The following is a 13,893-nucleotide window of genomic DNA, read 5'->3' as shown; positions in this document are numbered from 1 at the left end:
TCTCCAAGTTCTCCAAGAACTTCGTGCCGCGACGGACCTTGTGCTTCGTGCGACGAAGGTCACGGCACGGTCAATGGGTCGTGCGATGTCCACGCTTGTGGTCCAGGAACGCCATCTCTGGCTGTGTCTCGCGGACATGAGGGATACCGACAAAGTCAGGTTTCTTAATTACCCCGTGTCCCAGACCGGCCTCTTCGGCGACGCAGTCGATAACTTTGCCCAGCAGTTCTCGGCTGTACGAAAAGAATCTTTTGTTTCCTTTTGTTTCTGTTCTACCGCTGGCCCAACAGTCAGCGAGTACCCAAATTTTCAATAAAAGAACAGTTTCCTCAGCCAAAAGCCTTGACTGCTTCCTCTGTCCACCTGTGGAACCAGGTAAGTATTGCACAGCACACTGTGACGCCGCTTCGGGCCGCCTCGCAAAGAGAGCCCCCCGAGCCGCCTCCCTGTGTGCCACCTCGCTGCCCCACTGCGGGTACGCCGGTGGTCCCTCTGATCCTGCTGGTACGGTCTCTGAGAGCCTGGTTAGCACTCCCCAGCCCGTCTCGCTGGCTCATTCGGACCATCAAGCTCGGCTATGCGATTCAGTTCGCCCGGCGTCCCCCCAAGTTCAGGGGCGTCCACTTCACTGTAGTGAAAGATGTCGATGCCCCTGTCTTGCGTGCGGAGATTGTGGTCCTACTGGCGAAGGACGCGATAGAGCCGGTCCCTCCAGCCGATATGAGGTCAGGGTTCTACAGTCCCTACTTCATTGTACCCAAGAAGAGCGGTGGGTTACGACCTATCCTGGATCTGCGAGTTTTGAATCGGAGCCTTCACAAGCTACCGTTCAAAATGCTCACACAGAAACGCATTTTCGAGTGCATCCGTCCCCAGGATTGGTTTGCAGCAATCGACCTGAAGGACGCGTACTTTCATGTCTCGATTATTCCGTGACACAGGCCATTCCTGCGTTTCGTGTTCAAGGGACAAGCATATCAGTACAGAGTCCTACCCTTCAGGCTGGCCCTGTCTCCCCGCGTCTTCACGAAAGTTGTGGAGGGAGCCCTTGTTCCCATGAGAGAACAGGGTGTTCGCATTCTCAACTATCTCGATGACTGGCTCATTCTAGCACAGTCTCGGGAGCAGTTGTGCGAACACAGGGATTTGGTGCTCAGACACCTCAGCCAGTTGGGTCTTCAGGTCAACTGGGAAAAGAGCAAACTCTCCCCTGTGCAGAGGATCTCTTTTCTCGGTATGGAGTTGGATTCGGTTGAACAGATAGCACGCCTCACAGAGAAACGTGCTCAGTCGGTGTTGAACTGCCTGAATACGTTCAACGGCAGGACAGCGGTCCCACTGAAATTCTTTCAAAGGCTCCTGGGGCATATGGCGGCCACAGCGGCAGTAACCCCACTCGGTCTGCTTCACATGAGACCGCTTTAACACTGGCTTCACGGCCGAGTCCCGAGATGGGCATGGCAATGCGGCACGTTCCGGGTGCCAATCACTCAGGAGTGCCGCCAAGCCTTCAGTCCGTGGTCAGACCCTTTGTTTCTCCGGGCAGGAGTGCCCCTAGAACAAGTGTCCCGGCATGCTGTGGTATTCACAGATGCTTCTGCCACCGGCTGGGGTGCCACGTACAACGGGCATACAGTGTCAAGGGTTTGGACGGGACCCCATCTGCATTGACACATCAACTGCCTCGAGTTGCTAGCAGTACGCCTTGCTCTGAGCCGCCTCAAAGGGCCGCTACGGGGCAAACATGTACTGGTCCATACGGACAATATTGCGACCATTTCGTACATCAACCGTCAAGGTGGTCTACGCTCCCGTCGCATGTCTCAACTCGCCCGCCATCTCCTCCTCTGGAGGCAGAAGCATCTGAGGTCGCTTCGTGTCATTCATGTCCCCGGTGTGCTCAAACGTGTGTCCGACGAGCTATCATGAGCTGCGCTGCCAGGAGAGTGGCGACTCCACCCCCAGGTAGTCCAGCTGATCTGGAGAGAGTTTGGAGAGGCTCAGGTAGACCTGTTTGCCTCACCAGAAACCTCCCACAGCCAGTTGTTTTACTCTCTGTCCGAGGGAACACTCGGGACAGATGCACTGGCACACAGCTGGCCCCGGGGCCTTTTCAAATATGCGTTTCCCCCAGTGAGCCTACTTGCACAGACCCTGTGCAAAGTCAGGGAGGACGAGGAGTAGGTCTTGTTAGTTGCGCCCTATTGGCCCAACCGGATCTGGTTCCCAGAACTCTCACTCCTCGCGACAGCCCCTCCCTGGCCCATTCCTCTGAGGAAGGACCTTCTTTCTCAGAGACGGGGCACTCTTTGGCACCTGTGTCCAGACCTCTGGAAACTCCATGTCTGGTCCCTGGACGGGACGCGGAGGTTCTAGGTGACTTACCCCTCGAGGTACTTAAACCATCACTTCGGCACGTTCACCATCTACGAGACGTGTTTACGCCTTGAAGTGGAACCTGTTCATCAAGTGGTGCTCTTCTCACCGAGAAGACCTCCGAAGATGCTCGATCGGAGTCATGCTTTCCTTCTTGCAGCAAAGGTTGGAGCATAGGCTGTCCCCCTCCACCCTCAAAGTCCATAGTACTGCTATCTCAGCTTACCACAACCACATAGATGGCAAATCTGTTGGTGTTGGTCAGCACGACCTGGTCGTCAGGTTCCTTAGGGGGGCGAGATGGTTAAATCCTCCTCGACCCCCCTCCATGCCCTCCTGGGACCTCGCTCTGGTGCTAAGAGCACTCCAGATTGCTCCCTTTGAGCCCTTGCAATCAGCAGACTTAAAGATTCTGTCTATGAAGACTTTGCTGCTGGTTGCATTGGCCTCCATCAAGAGGGTAGGGAACTCAAAGCTTCAGGACGTCAGACCAGCTCTTTGTCTATTACGGAGGCCAGCAGAAGGGAAAGGCTGTCTCCAAGCAGAGGATGGCCCACTGGATAGTGGATGTCATCGCCCTGGCTTACCAAGCTCAGGGCGTGCCCTGCCCGCTCAGGTTGCATGCGCACTCCATGAGAGGTGTCGCATCCTCCTGGGCACTGGCTCGTGGCGCCTCGCTGACAGACATTTGTAGAGCTGTGGGCTGGGTGCCACCTTACACGTTCGCTAGATACTATAGCCTTCGTGTCAAGCCGGTCTCCTCCCGTGTTCTCGCCTCAGGTCAGAGGCACGGAAAGGCCCCGGCTTAGTGTCGGCTTGCTGCGCTATATGCGCTTTCTCTCCAGAGAGTCCCTACAAGTCAGACCCTGTCGAGTCCTCCGATCTCCCCTTCGGCAGCCAACGTGGCGGAGCATCTGGCGCCAGGCCTATACTCCGTTGTATCCTTGAGAACCGGGTTTAGGCTGGGTTCCATATGTGTGACCCTACGGGGATCCCATATGGCTGGTTCCACGGTTGCTCCTAAACAAAGCCCACGTCTTTCCCTCTGGGAGAACCCACCCCTCGTCGGGTTGGAGTCACCCCAGTTCTTCCATATGTAGCACAACCTACAAGGTTAGTCCATATGTATTCCTCCACATAACTCCTTCGGGGAAGGATGTGGCTTCCACAGCGTTCCCTTCCTAACGGATGGGTACGCTTTTCCAGCGTTATCCAATAGTCTCACTGAATGGCTTTGGGGAACAGCAGTGATCGACACTCTCTGTGTTAGCCCTGTCCCACCGTCCTCAGGCAAGGGGGTTCAGGTGGCTTACAACAGAGCGCTGGAAGGGGGCAGCTCCTGTGGCGCTTTGGTAGGGACTCCTATTCGTCGGTCTGTCCGACGTACGTCGAATGTGACCGACTGAATGGAAACGTCTCTGTTACAAAGGTAACGCTTGTTTCCTGAAGGAGGGAACGGAGATGTACGTCCCGTCGCCACAGTCGTTGTCCTGCTGATGCTGCCGCCTGCTCGGTTCAGCTCCTCAGCGAAAACCTGAAGATGCAACGCACCTGCTGCTCATTATATACCCGCGCTGCAAGGCGAGCAGCTGATGCATATGATTGCATGCCAATGTGCATTGGCTCGTTTTAGTTACACTCGAAGTAGATTGGCCTCTCTAGCAAGATTCCTATTCGTCGGTCTGTCCGGCGTACGTCTCCGTTCCCTCCTTCAGGGAGCGAGGGTTACCTTTGTAACCAAGACGTTCAATTCTGTAAATTAATTTTTGATTGTTTTTTGGTGCATCGATGTTGCGCTGTAGATTAGTTAATGCTTGCTCGCACAGGCAATTTAGCCGATTTAATTTGATTTGCCGACATGTGAAATGCATATCTATCTGCCTTTATTTATATATATTTTTAAGGTTTATTGATCCAAAATGTTTTTTTTCATTTTCTTCTATATCTTTGTGTGGTGTTCTGTACATTGTGACTGTGAATGTTTATCCACATTGCCTTTCATTTCAGTTTTTAAAAAGATAAAAATCATTGTCAGTTTCGTCTATCACTTGACAGGCAGTTTGGTCGCTTTATTAGAAAGCTGTTTCTCTGTGCTGTGTGTGAAAGAAAATAAAAGTTGTCTTTAGGCACGGGTATAGAGTACCTCAGAGATGACGTGTTTTTGTATGCAAAACCCGGAAGCGAGTTAGCATTTTAGGACTTCCGGTTCCATCACCATAAAGTCTATGGGTTTTTTGAATGGGTTTTTGCTAAATCGCCTGAAATAAGGTCTGTGGTTAACAAAGCCTCTAAATATTTTCACGTTTTGATCTATGACATAAACACACCAGTTATAACCCGCTTGTGATTTTTTAAACCTTTATTGTGTCTTAAAAACGACGGTTGCTAACAAGTTGCTAAAAGGGACTACTACTTTTGGCGGGGACTTTAGACGTCATCATGACGAACAGGACATTTGGACAGCATTTCTCATGAAAAAGTGGATAAGTATTCATACACAGCGCAGATCAGAATTAGCGAGCATGTTTTTAAATAAAGTTGTTTTTTAAATAAAGTTTGAGGAAGCTTGGTGGTGGTGACGATAATCCGCAACTTTGGTGTGCTGTAGTCTGTTTATAGCCTACTGTTAGCTTTTTATATCTGACGACTTTATTTAAGCTTCAAAATGTATAAATGTTGTGTTAACTAAAACAACTTAACAAAAAGTGTCATAAGTCTTTGTTAAACACAGAGCTTATTTTTTGTGATTTTCCAAAAGTATATGGGAAAAATGCATAGGCTTTCGAACCCGTGTGCCGCTAACTTCCGGGTTGGCCTACAAAAACACATCATCTCTGAGGTACTCTAGACCTTACTTCATTTTCCACGTTCCGATCCATCTCGTACACAGTTGAGAGTGCAAGCCTTTCAAAGTAGCCTATACTCCTTTGGCCTTGAGTAGGGAAAGAGTTTGTGCGCACTATCTAGTGGACTGCTGTTTTTCAAGACCCCCCCCCCCCACACACACACATATATTATTAGACTATCCGTCGAATATAGGCAATCAGATTCAACTATGTACATCCGTAGTCAGACACTCCTAGTGCTCAGACGCAGTGCAGTGGTTCAAAAGTGCTTGGCAATGCCAAAAAGCTTGAAATAGCCAATCAAAGGAGGCGTGATTTACTGTTCACAGAAGCAGAACAGAATAGTGCTTTCGTTTGAATGCGAGCTGAGGTAAGCAACATGATGAGACAGTACAGTAATATTTACTGCTTATGATAAAATTGTCAAATGACAGACATTAATTTCCAGGGATGCAAATTGCAACTGGCCTTTTCGAATTTCTAAGATCTTAATGCCATTTACGTTATTCATCACACAATGCACAAAGAAACATTAACGTAGCGGTTTTCAGCATATTAGACATGAGATAAAGAGAATGTTTGTATATCTGTTTCCAGGTTTTCTTCAGTAAATTCACTTGTCGAAGAAAATGATTAGTTTGAGTTTGACAACTCAAAAATATCATTCTCAAATTTACACTAGAACATCGTAAAACTGATGACAAAAAGTTTGAAATAATAATTAAATAATTAAGACCTTTTCAGTGCATTTGAATGAGAGAGAGAGAGAGCTGGAGAGAGTATGCACTTTCAGGACATAATAAAACTTATTTTGTGGCAAAAAACATTACAATAATTTGTTGTTTTTATCCTATTGTTTACTATATTTCTTTGCTTGGTCAGTGCCATTGTGGGTTTTGTTTCTTTTGTGGTTGTAGGCTGTAAGGACCTTTTGAAATAACTTAAATAATTTGGCAAAGTGATATGGAGCTGTAATGCGGTCAAGAACTGCCTAGAACTACTTAAGCCATGCATTTCCCTGAAAATAGTTGAACGTCAGCCAATCAGATTCGAGCATTCAACAGCCCTGTAGTGTATATATATATATATATATATATATATATATATTTATTTATTTATTTTATATATATATTTTTAACTTCAGTTCCATTAACAAAAATTTATCATAATATTATTTTTTATTATTATTAATTTAAACTGCAAAAACCTTTTCTCTTTTGACCACCAGGAGGCAGCACTGCAGTGGAAATGCTCACTGTGACTTCACAAAGACGTACTGTAGACTCAGACGTGAATGAATGTGTTATTCTCTTACTAGACACCCCGTGATGAGATCACTGGCTCGCAGATCTGCTCCGTGCTGCTGGGCATGTTTTAGGATGGAGAGGGCTGAGTCTGAAGTGGGATTAAGACCACCCAGTTCCTCTAATGTCTGGCAGTACTGCTCCAGTCTCTGAATGGGAGTGGAGAGACACTGAGGAAACGGAGGAACAGGAACAAGAGAGGAAGACAGCTTTGCCTGGAGAGAGACAAACAGACAGACATACAGATACTGATTAAATTACCAGTGTATTATTTCTCATGTCAAAAAAAAAAAAAGGCACAAATATCAAATACACATTTGCCATCCTGTGGGCAAAGACAGTAGTGCAACATACTGTAAACTGTTCTACAGTATGTTGAGCCAAGCATGGATAGGTCAGATTTATGATGTTTGATTAGTCATCCAGTACATTAAGCAGTATGCTTTAACAATACTTCAAAAGATAATAGAAGTAATTATACAATTACATATAAAGATGTTTAAGTCCTAATTAAGTGGGTCAAAAAGCACTCTAAAATTCAGCTAACTGCATTTAATATAAATTTGAACTATAATATGTTTTCATTTAATTGCAATTAACATGCATTTAAAAACCTGAAATCATTACATTCAGCTCACACTTAATTATAGTCTTTCAACATATAGTATTTCCATAAGTACTTCTTTTAAACGTATGCTAAAGTGTACTTTTGTTTCGCAAGGGCAGGGCATAAACTGGCATTCCATTATCCCATTATTTTTACACAAATCTCATGTTTTTGTAGTTAAAACTATTAGATATGTGGGAAAAACACTAACCCATAGCATAGAAAGTAGGTAGTGTAGAACACATTCAGGACCTATTTTATACTCTATTTGTGGAATGTGCCATTTAGACACAGCTAAACCTCTGTTACATGTCTTCTGATGGCATATAAATAAATGAAATTAAAGTATGTTATGTCATTATTGGTTTCTCACCCTGAAGAAGTCAGCAGCCTGACTGATGAGCAGAGCATCCGGCTCAGGTCTCATACGGATGTAGTGGGAATACAGAAAGAACTGATCCTTCTGTGGAGCAGAGAGAGTGTCCAGCATGAGAGTCTAAGTATTCATATGGATACATACCAACATTTAATAATTCATAACATTTTTGTTAATATCTCAGATGACAATTAACCTTGTATTGGGGTGTTTCTTCAACTTTTATAGCTCATGGGCTGTTTTTTTTTTTTTTTTTCTTTAAAGAAACATCTTGTTATATGAAGATCACATTAAAACTTGCCCCCCCCCCCCAATTTGCTTTTTAGTTTTCCAAAAAACTTACCATTTCTTCATTTATTTTTGCTTAACTTTTAAATGTTTTTAATGTCTAGATTTTATTTTTAGCCTTCCTAATATAGCTGTTATAATATTAAAATATGAAAATCCATTATTTCAAAATAATCATACATCATTTGCATTCATTTATGTGCAAAGTACGACTGTTCCTCAGTTGTGCCATCATTTACAACAACAATTTTGAGTATGTTTATTTACTAATAAAACAAAAGTGTCAGGTGTTTAATTAAACCACTGTAGTTTATTGGATTATTTTTACGCTACCTTTATGTTCTTTTTAGAGCTTACAAGTTTGGACTCCATTGACTATTTTTAACTGTTATGATCTGTTTGGTTCTGTTTTATTACGATGATGTTTTGGTATCAGGATGTGCTACCAATGCTATACTAAGATTAAAGGGTTAGTTCACCCAAAAATGAAAATTCTGTCATTTATTACTCACCCTCATGCCGTTCCACACCCGTAAGATCTTTGTTAATCTTCGTTAATCTTTTTTTTGGCGCACCAAAAATATTCTCGTCGCTTTATAACAGTGGTTCTCAAACTTTTTTCCCAGTGGGCCGCACAATGGTCCAAGTGCAAGTCTCACGGTCCGCATATAATTTACATATGACGTCACCAATGCAAACCAATCAGATTTAATGTTATGGTTTTAGCAGATAATACTATTATTATACCAAGATGTTGCACACAATAAATTACAAATAAAAACTAACTTACTGACATTAGCTTTACAATAATAATCAGTAATGCTCAATGAACACACAAACTGTATATACATCAGTTTAAGTTGCTATTTAATTCTGTATGACTCTTCAACAGCATCGCAGTAGTCACCAAACAATCACATAAACGCCTTAATAAGCAAATGTTACTCAGCTCTTTTTACAAACAACACTGAGCGCACTGTAGGCTAATTACAATCTCTGACGATATCGAGCATTCTGTCATGTCGCAATCCCTCGCGCAGCATCGGATCCGCGAGCGCGCAGAGTTGGGCTCATTCCAGCCGCGGGTGCGCTGATGCGGTTATTTTTACTGATTTAAAATACATCAAACAAACACATCGAATTCACAGTTCAGTCTTTTGAAATTGTATGTTTTGCTTGTCAAGTAGGCCTACTTTACTACAGAGCAAACAGGAAGGCTGCCCATCTCGCTCATTAACAGCAAACTGATTCTTCCATTCTTCTTACCTTTACTGCTGATGCTGCGACTCTTCTTGTTTGCATGAGTTCCTTCATTTTATCTTCCACATTTAGCTTTTCTCCTTTAATAACAAATTTGACCATTTTGAGGCTTAAATTTACAAAATTAATGGCTACTGTTTGAATTCTTCCTAAGCGCGCACTTGTGTTTGTTTCGTTAACTGAGTGATTGCGTCATTAGCCTATTGCCTGATGTCTGAAAATAATAAATGCTCACCAAAATTATTTTATATGACAAGCATTATAGCTCATTTATATTTATTTAATTCACTTTAATTTAAATTTTAAAAAATAAACAAAAATAAATTGTATGCTATTTTTATTATTATTATTATTATTATTATTATTATTATTGTGGTCGGCATATCGCGGGCCGCATTTACATTTGTGACGGACCGCAGGTTGAGAACCACTGCTCCACACCCATTCAAACGCTGCGTCGCGCGACTTGTGTCCAATTACATCAAAAGTATATGCTCACTGGGTGTCATGGCAACTGAATCACGGAGGAAAACTTTAAATATCTCGCCTTCGCTTTAATTTCGGACCATCTCCAAAAAGACATAAAACACTAAACAAATGATTTTGACATGCGTTTATCAAAGTAGGAAATCCAGATTTTTAATCCCTTGCACACAATTACTGCTGTTGAAATACGAAATGGAGGCGGGTCCGGATTGAATTCCCTCCGGGTCCGGATCCGGACCGGAGTCCGGACTTTGAGAAGTGCTGCTTTATAATATTAATATTGAAACACTGTACTAAAATATCTGAACTAATCCTTTAACCATTTCAGTCATATCTGTCTCTTGGTGATTCTATGGCCATCTCTTGCCATAAGCGAGAGACTGACCATGAATTTTCTTGGCAATTTTTCCCCAACCCTCCCCATTACATGGCTTGCATTCACACCTATGGACAATTGAGCATCTCCAATTTACCTATACTGCATGTTTTTGGATTGACTCGACCTTCTTGCTGTGAGGTGACAGTGGTCCCCATTGAGCCACTATACCGCCCATTATAAGATGTTACTCACATATTTACTGAAACAGTCGGTCTGCTGTAGTGTCTGGGAGAGAGCGCCCTCCATGGCAGGGAGGAGTAACTGCGAGTGGAAGGCAGAGAGGCTTTTCCAGTTACTGAAGAGTGACTCTGTCTTTCCTCTTAGTGTAGACGGGACGTCTGAAGATTCCAGGAGGGGCAAGTAGTTTTCCTCCACGCCTTTAAGAACAGCGACATACTGCCTCTCTGTGCTGACCAGTCGACACCACTGTAAGTAGAGCTTGCTGTGATAGAGAGAGATAAAGAGTGAGGAAAAGATGTCATTAAAAGATTAGCTGACCTATAAACACGGTTTAAATGAGATTTCTTCATGAAAATCCTTTATGATAACTGATCTTGGAATGCATTGTTTGTCACTGATCTTATCCTCTCCTGTTGTTTTAAAAATCCTTTGTGTTGAGGTCAAATTGACCATTGGTTTCTATGCAATTTGCCAAAAATTGACACTATTAAAAACACTAAAGATTAATGTAAAAACAAACAACAACAAAAAAATTCTATTGCAGCTTGTCAGAGATGAAAAAATATGTGGACATTTTGTGGAATTTCATTTTTTTATGTTAGGGGTCAATGTAACCAACATATTTTTATGTTCATACACAAAATAAAAACATTTTTTTTATTTATTTTTTTGTCATGACTACTTGTAGTGACTATTTGCACACAGAGGTGCAAACAACTAAAACTAACTATAATTAGATCTAACACATAGGCATAGCTTGACATTTGAGCTTGGGGGCGGATGCCAAACGAACCGAGTGGAATTGGTCAGTCACACTTTTAAATACATTTTAGCTTTTCTAGAGCAAACTTACAAATTACCATTCAAGTGATTTTACTGATTACATAGAACAGCAGTAAGCATGAGGTTGTCACTGCAACCAGATAAATCTACGCGTATTACTTGCGCTACATATATTTTTGCTGCGTTACCAATAAACACTTTGAAAATAATGCACTTTAAACATGTTTGTCAACAGAATCACAAAGTAGTCTTTTATTAAGCAAATCAAGGAGTGAATTACTCACCCACTGCTTTAAAACACATATCTGTTGGGCATGATAAGCACTTCATATTTAGTAAATCTTACTGAAAATGACAGATTAAGAAGTTTATATTCTATAATCTATGTTTAAATTTTGTTCCATGTACATTAAACAACCTCTTCATCTGACTTTATTTTGGTTATGTCCAGATTTGTTTGCAGTTGTTGTACGAAAAAAAAAAAAAATTGAAAAAGGATGTTTGATTAGGTTTATTAATTCACAAAATAATAATTTAAAATATATTAAAGTGCATATTTACTTTTGAGTTGAAAATATTATTAAAAAATAAGCTACGCTCTTTTGAAATTAGAGCAAATAGTATTTATCGCTATTTGTACTTGGTGTAAATTGCTCTTGCTTTTTCATGTCTGGTTCTCAAACCCTTGCAAGGGAAAAATGGGTTTCACACTAAGAAACAAAAATATCCTTTCACAGATTTTTTGTTGTTGTTGTTATTGTTGTTGTTTTGTTTTTGACTGTGGAACTCAAATGCATGAAGAAACAGCAAAAATCCTATTTGGATGATTCAGAAGACAAGTTATCAATTTCGAGTAAACTTTGAGTCTTAAAGTTCTCATGTATTTCATATTTTAGTGTTTGACAAGCTATAATAAATGTTTTATGGTTTTTACTTGACTCTGTATATTTACAGCCTTTCCAAAACACATCTATGTGTCAAGACTTTGCAAGCACATTTATGACCATAAATGAGAAAGACAAAAATTCAAGAAGAAATAACCAGTCTAAACAGTGTTTCAATCAGATTGAAAATTAAATGCAATAGGAGGGTACAATGTTTTGGACATTATGTCTTGTGAGACATGTGGCAATAACACAAAATAATAACACAAAATGAAGGCATTTCAACTTACAGCCCAAAAATTAAGATGTTATTTATCGCTTTAAGGAAAATCCTCATCAAGTAGTTTGGTCAGGCGAATTTTGAAGAGAAACTTCTCTCATAATTTATTCTTTTTTAATTCTCCTCTCATAATTTATTCTCATAAATTGTAGGAGGTTGCTATGAGATTGCTTGGGTATTGTAAATGGGTGCTAGATTGTTCTGGGTAGATCCCAGGGCATTGTTATGTGGTTACTTGGGAGCCGATTTCTGAAGAGAAACCTGCCACAAACACACCTTTGTGCAGTTGCTCCTGCTCTCTCCACCCCTGTCTCTCTTTCAGTGCGACTGAGAAGTACATGTTGGCGCGTGAAGCCCGTATGATCTGCCACTTCCTTACTGCTGACCTCCACTCCTCTGATGAGCACTCCTCCTCCTCCAGCAGCAGGATCCCTCCATCCTGGAACCGCTGCTGTCACTCCCGCTGTAAGGATGGAGTCTGTTAGAGCCCGACGGCCCAGCCAGGATAGCGGAGAAGACTGTCCCGATGTGGACTCGGTGGGTTTAGACACAGCGGCTGAACGCCGTGGGGCCAGCAGAGCCTGAAGGTCAAAACTGGGATGCCGCTTGCGAGGGGGTTTGGGAGGGAGTGGTGCATCTGTTGGCTAAAGCAGAACAATTGCATGTAATTATTTGTTTAACATAAAATCAACGTGGCTGGCTGGATAGTAACTTTTTATGACATAATACATGGTTTAAATCTACATGTCCTAAATATGTCTTGATGTTATATGGGGTTGCTATGCAGTTGCAAGGGTGTTGCTAAGCAGTTTCTAGTTTGTTCTTCTTAGTGGTTCCTAGGGAGTTGCTAGAGTGTTGGTGTTTGGTTGCTTTAACATTGCTATGATTGCTATGCAGTTTACATAGTGTTCTTGATGGTTCTTATGGGGTTTATGTGAAATTGCTTGGGTATTTTAAATGGTTATAGGGTGTTTTGGGTGGATCCCAGGGCATTGCTGTACAGTTGCTTGGGTGTTGCTATTCATTTGGTAGGGGGTTCTAGGTGTTTGCTAAAGTATTTCTATATGATTGTTACTGCGTTCTAAATGGTTCCCAGAATGTTTCTATGTGGTTGCTGGGGCGTTGCTATGCAGTATCTAGGGTGTAGCTAAGCAGTTTCTAGAGTGTTTCTAGGTGGTTGCTAGGGTGCTGTGGGAGGTTCCCAGGGGGTTGTCAGACAGTTTCTAGAGAGTTATTTTGCAGCTGCTAGGGTATTCTACATGTTTGCCAGGGTGTTCTGAGTGGATCCTAGGTAATTGTTATGCTGTTGCTAAGGTGCTGGTATGCAGTTTGTTTTGGGTAGTGGCTAGGTTGTTGCAGTTTGGTTGTTAAAGGGTTAGTTCACCCTAAAATGAAAATAACATAATTTATTACTCACCCTCATGTCGTTCTACACCCGTAAGACCTTCGTTCATCTTCGGAACACAAATTAAGATATTGTTGATGAAATCTGATGGCTCAGTGAGGCCAGCTTCATGAAGCTTCTGAGCTTTATGAATCTTTTGTTTTGAATTAGTGATTCAGATCACCTATCAAACGGCTAAACTGCTGAAATCACGTGACTATGGCTCTCTGATTCAAGCTCCAAAGCAGTGTTTTGAAATCGGCCCATATAGATATTGTTGAAAAGTCTTTATTTTGTTTTTTTGGCACACAAAAAGTATTCTTGTCGCTTTATAATATTAAGATAGATCCACTGAATTCACATGAACTGTTTCAAATATGTTTTTAGTACCTTTATGGACCTTAAGAGTTTGAATGGCTTTGCTCTCGATAGAGGCCTCACTGAGCCATCAGATTTCATC

At 42.2% G+C, this 13,893-nt stretch overlaps 1 protein-coding gene across 1 annotated transcript in view; it reads right to left on the bottom strand.

Moving 5' to 3' along the window:
- Positions 1 to 13,893, bottom strand: part of arhgef40 (Rho guanine nucleotide exchange factor (GEF) 40) — a 57,719-nt gene that overhangs the window by 19,807 nt on the left and 24,019 nt on the right. The window contains exons 18-21 of the mRNA XM_048185332.1: positions 12,326 to 12,693; positions 10,115 to 10,364; positions 7,507 to 7,596; positions 6,538 to 6,741 (exon numbers count right to left, since the gene is read on the bottom strand). Of these exons, the coding sequence (XP_048041289.1) occupies positions 6,538 to 6,741; positions 7,507 to 7,596; positions 10,115 to 10,364; positions 12,326 to 12,693 (912 nt within the window). The remainder of the gene's footprint in view (positions 1 to 6,537; positions 6,742 to 7,506; positions 7,597 to 10,114; positions 10,365 to 12,325; positions 12,694 to 13,893) is intronic.

The sequence above is a fragment of the Megalobrama amblycephala genome, linkage group LG3, assembly GCF_018812025.1.
Source record: "Megalobrama amblycephala isolate DHTTF-2021 linkage group LG3, ASM1881202v1, whole genome shotgun sequence".
In the NCBI taxonomy this organism is placed as follows: domain Eukaryota; kingdom Metazoa; phylum Chordata; class Actinopteri; order Cypriniformes; family Xenocyprididae; genus Megalobrama; species Megalobrama amblycephala.
The sequence above is the reverse complement of the archived record's forward strand: the minus strand, read 5'-3'. Positions and strand labels throughout refer to the sequence as shown.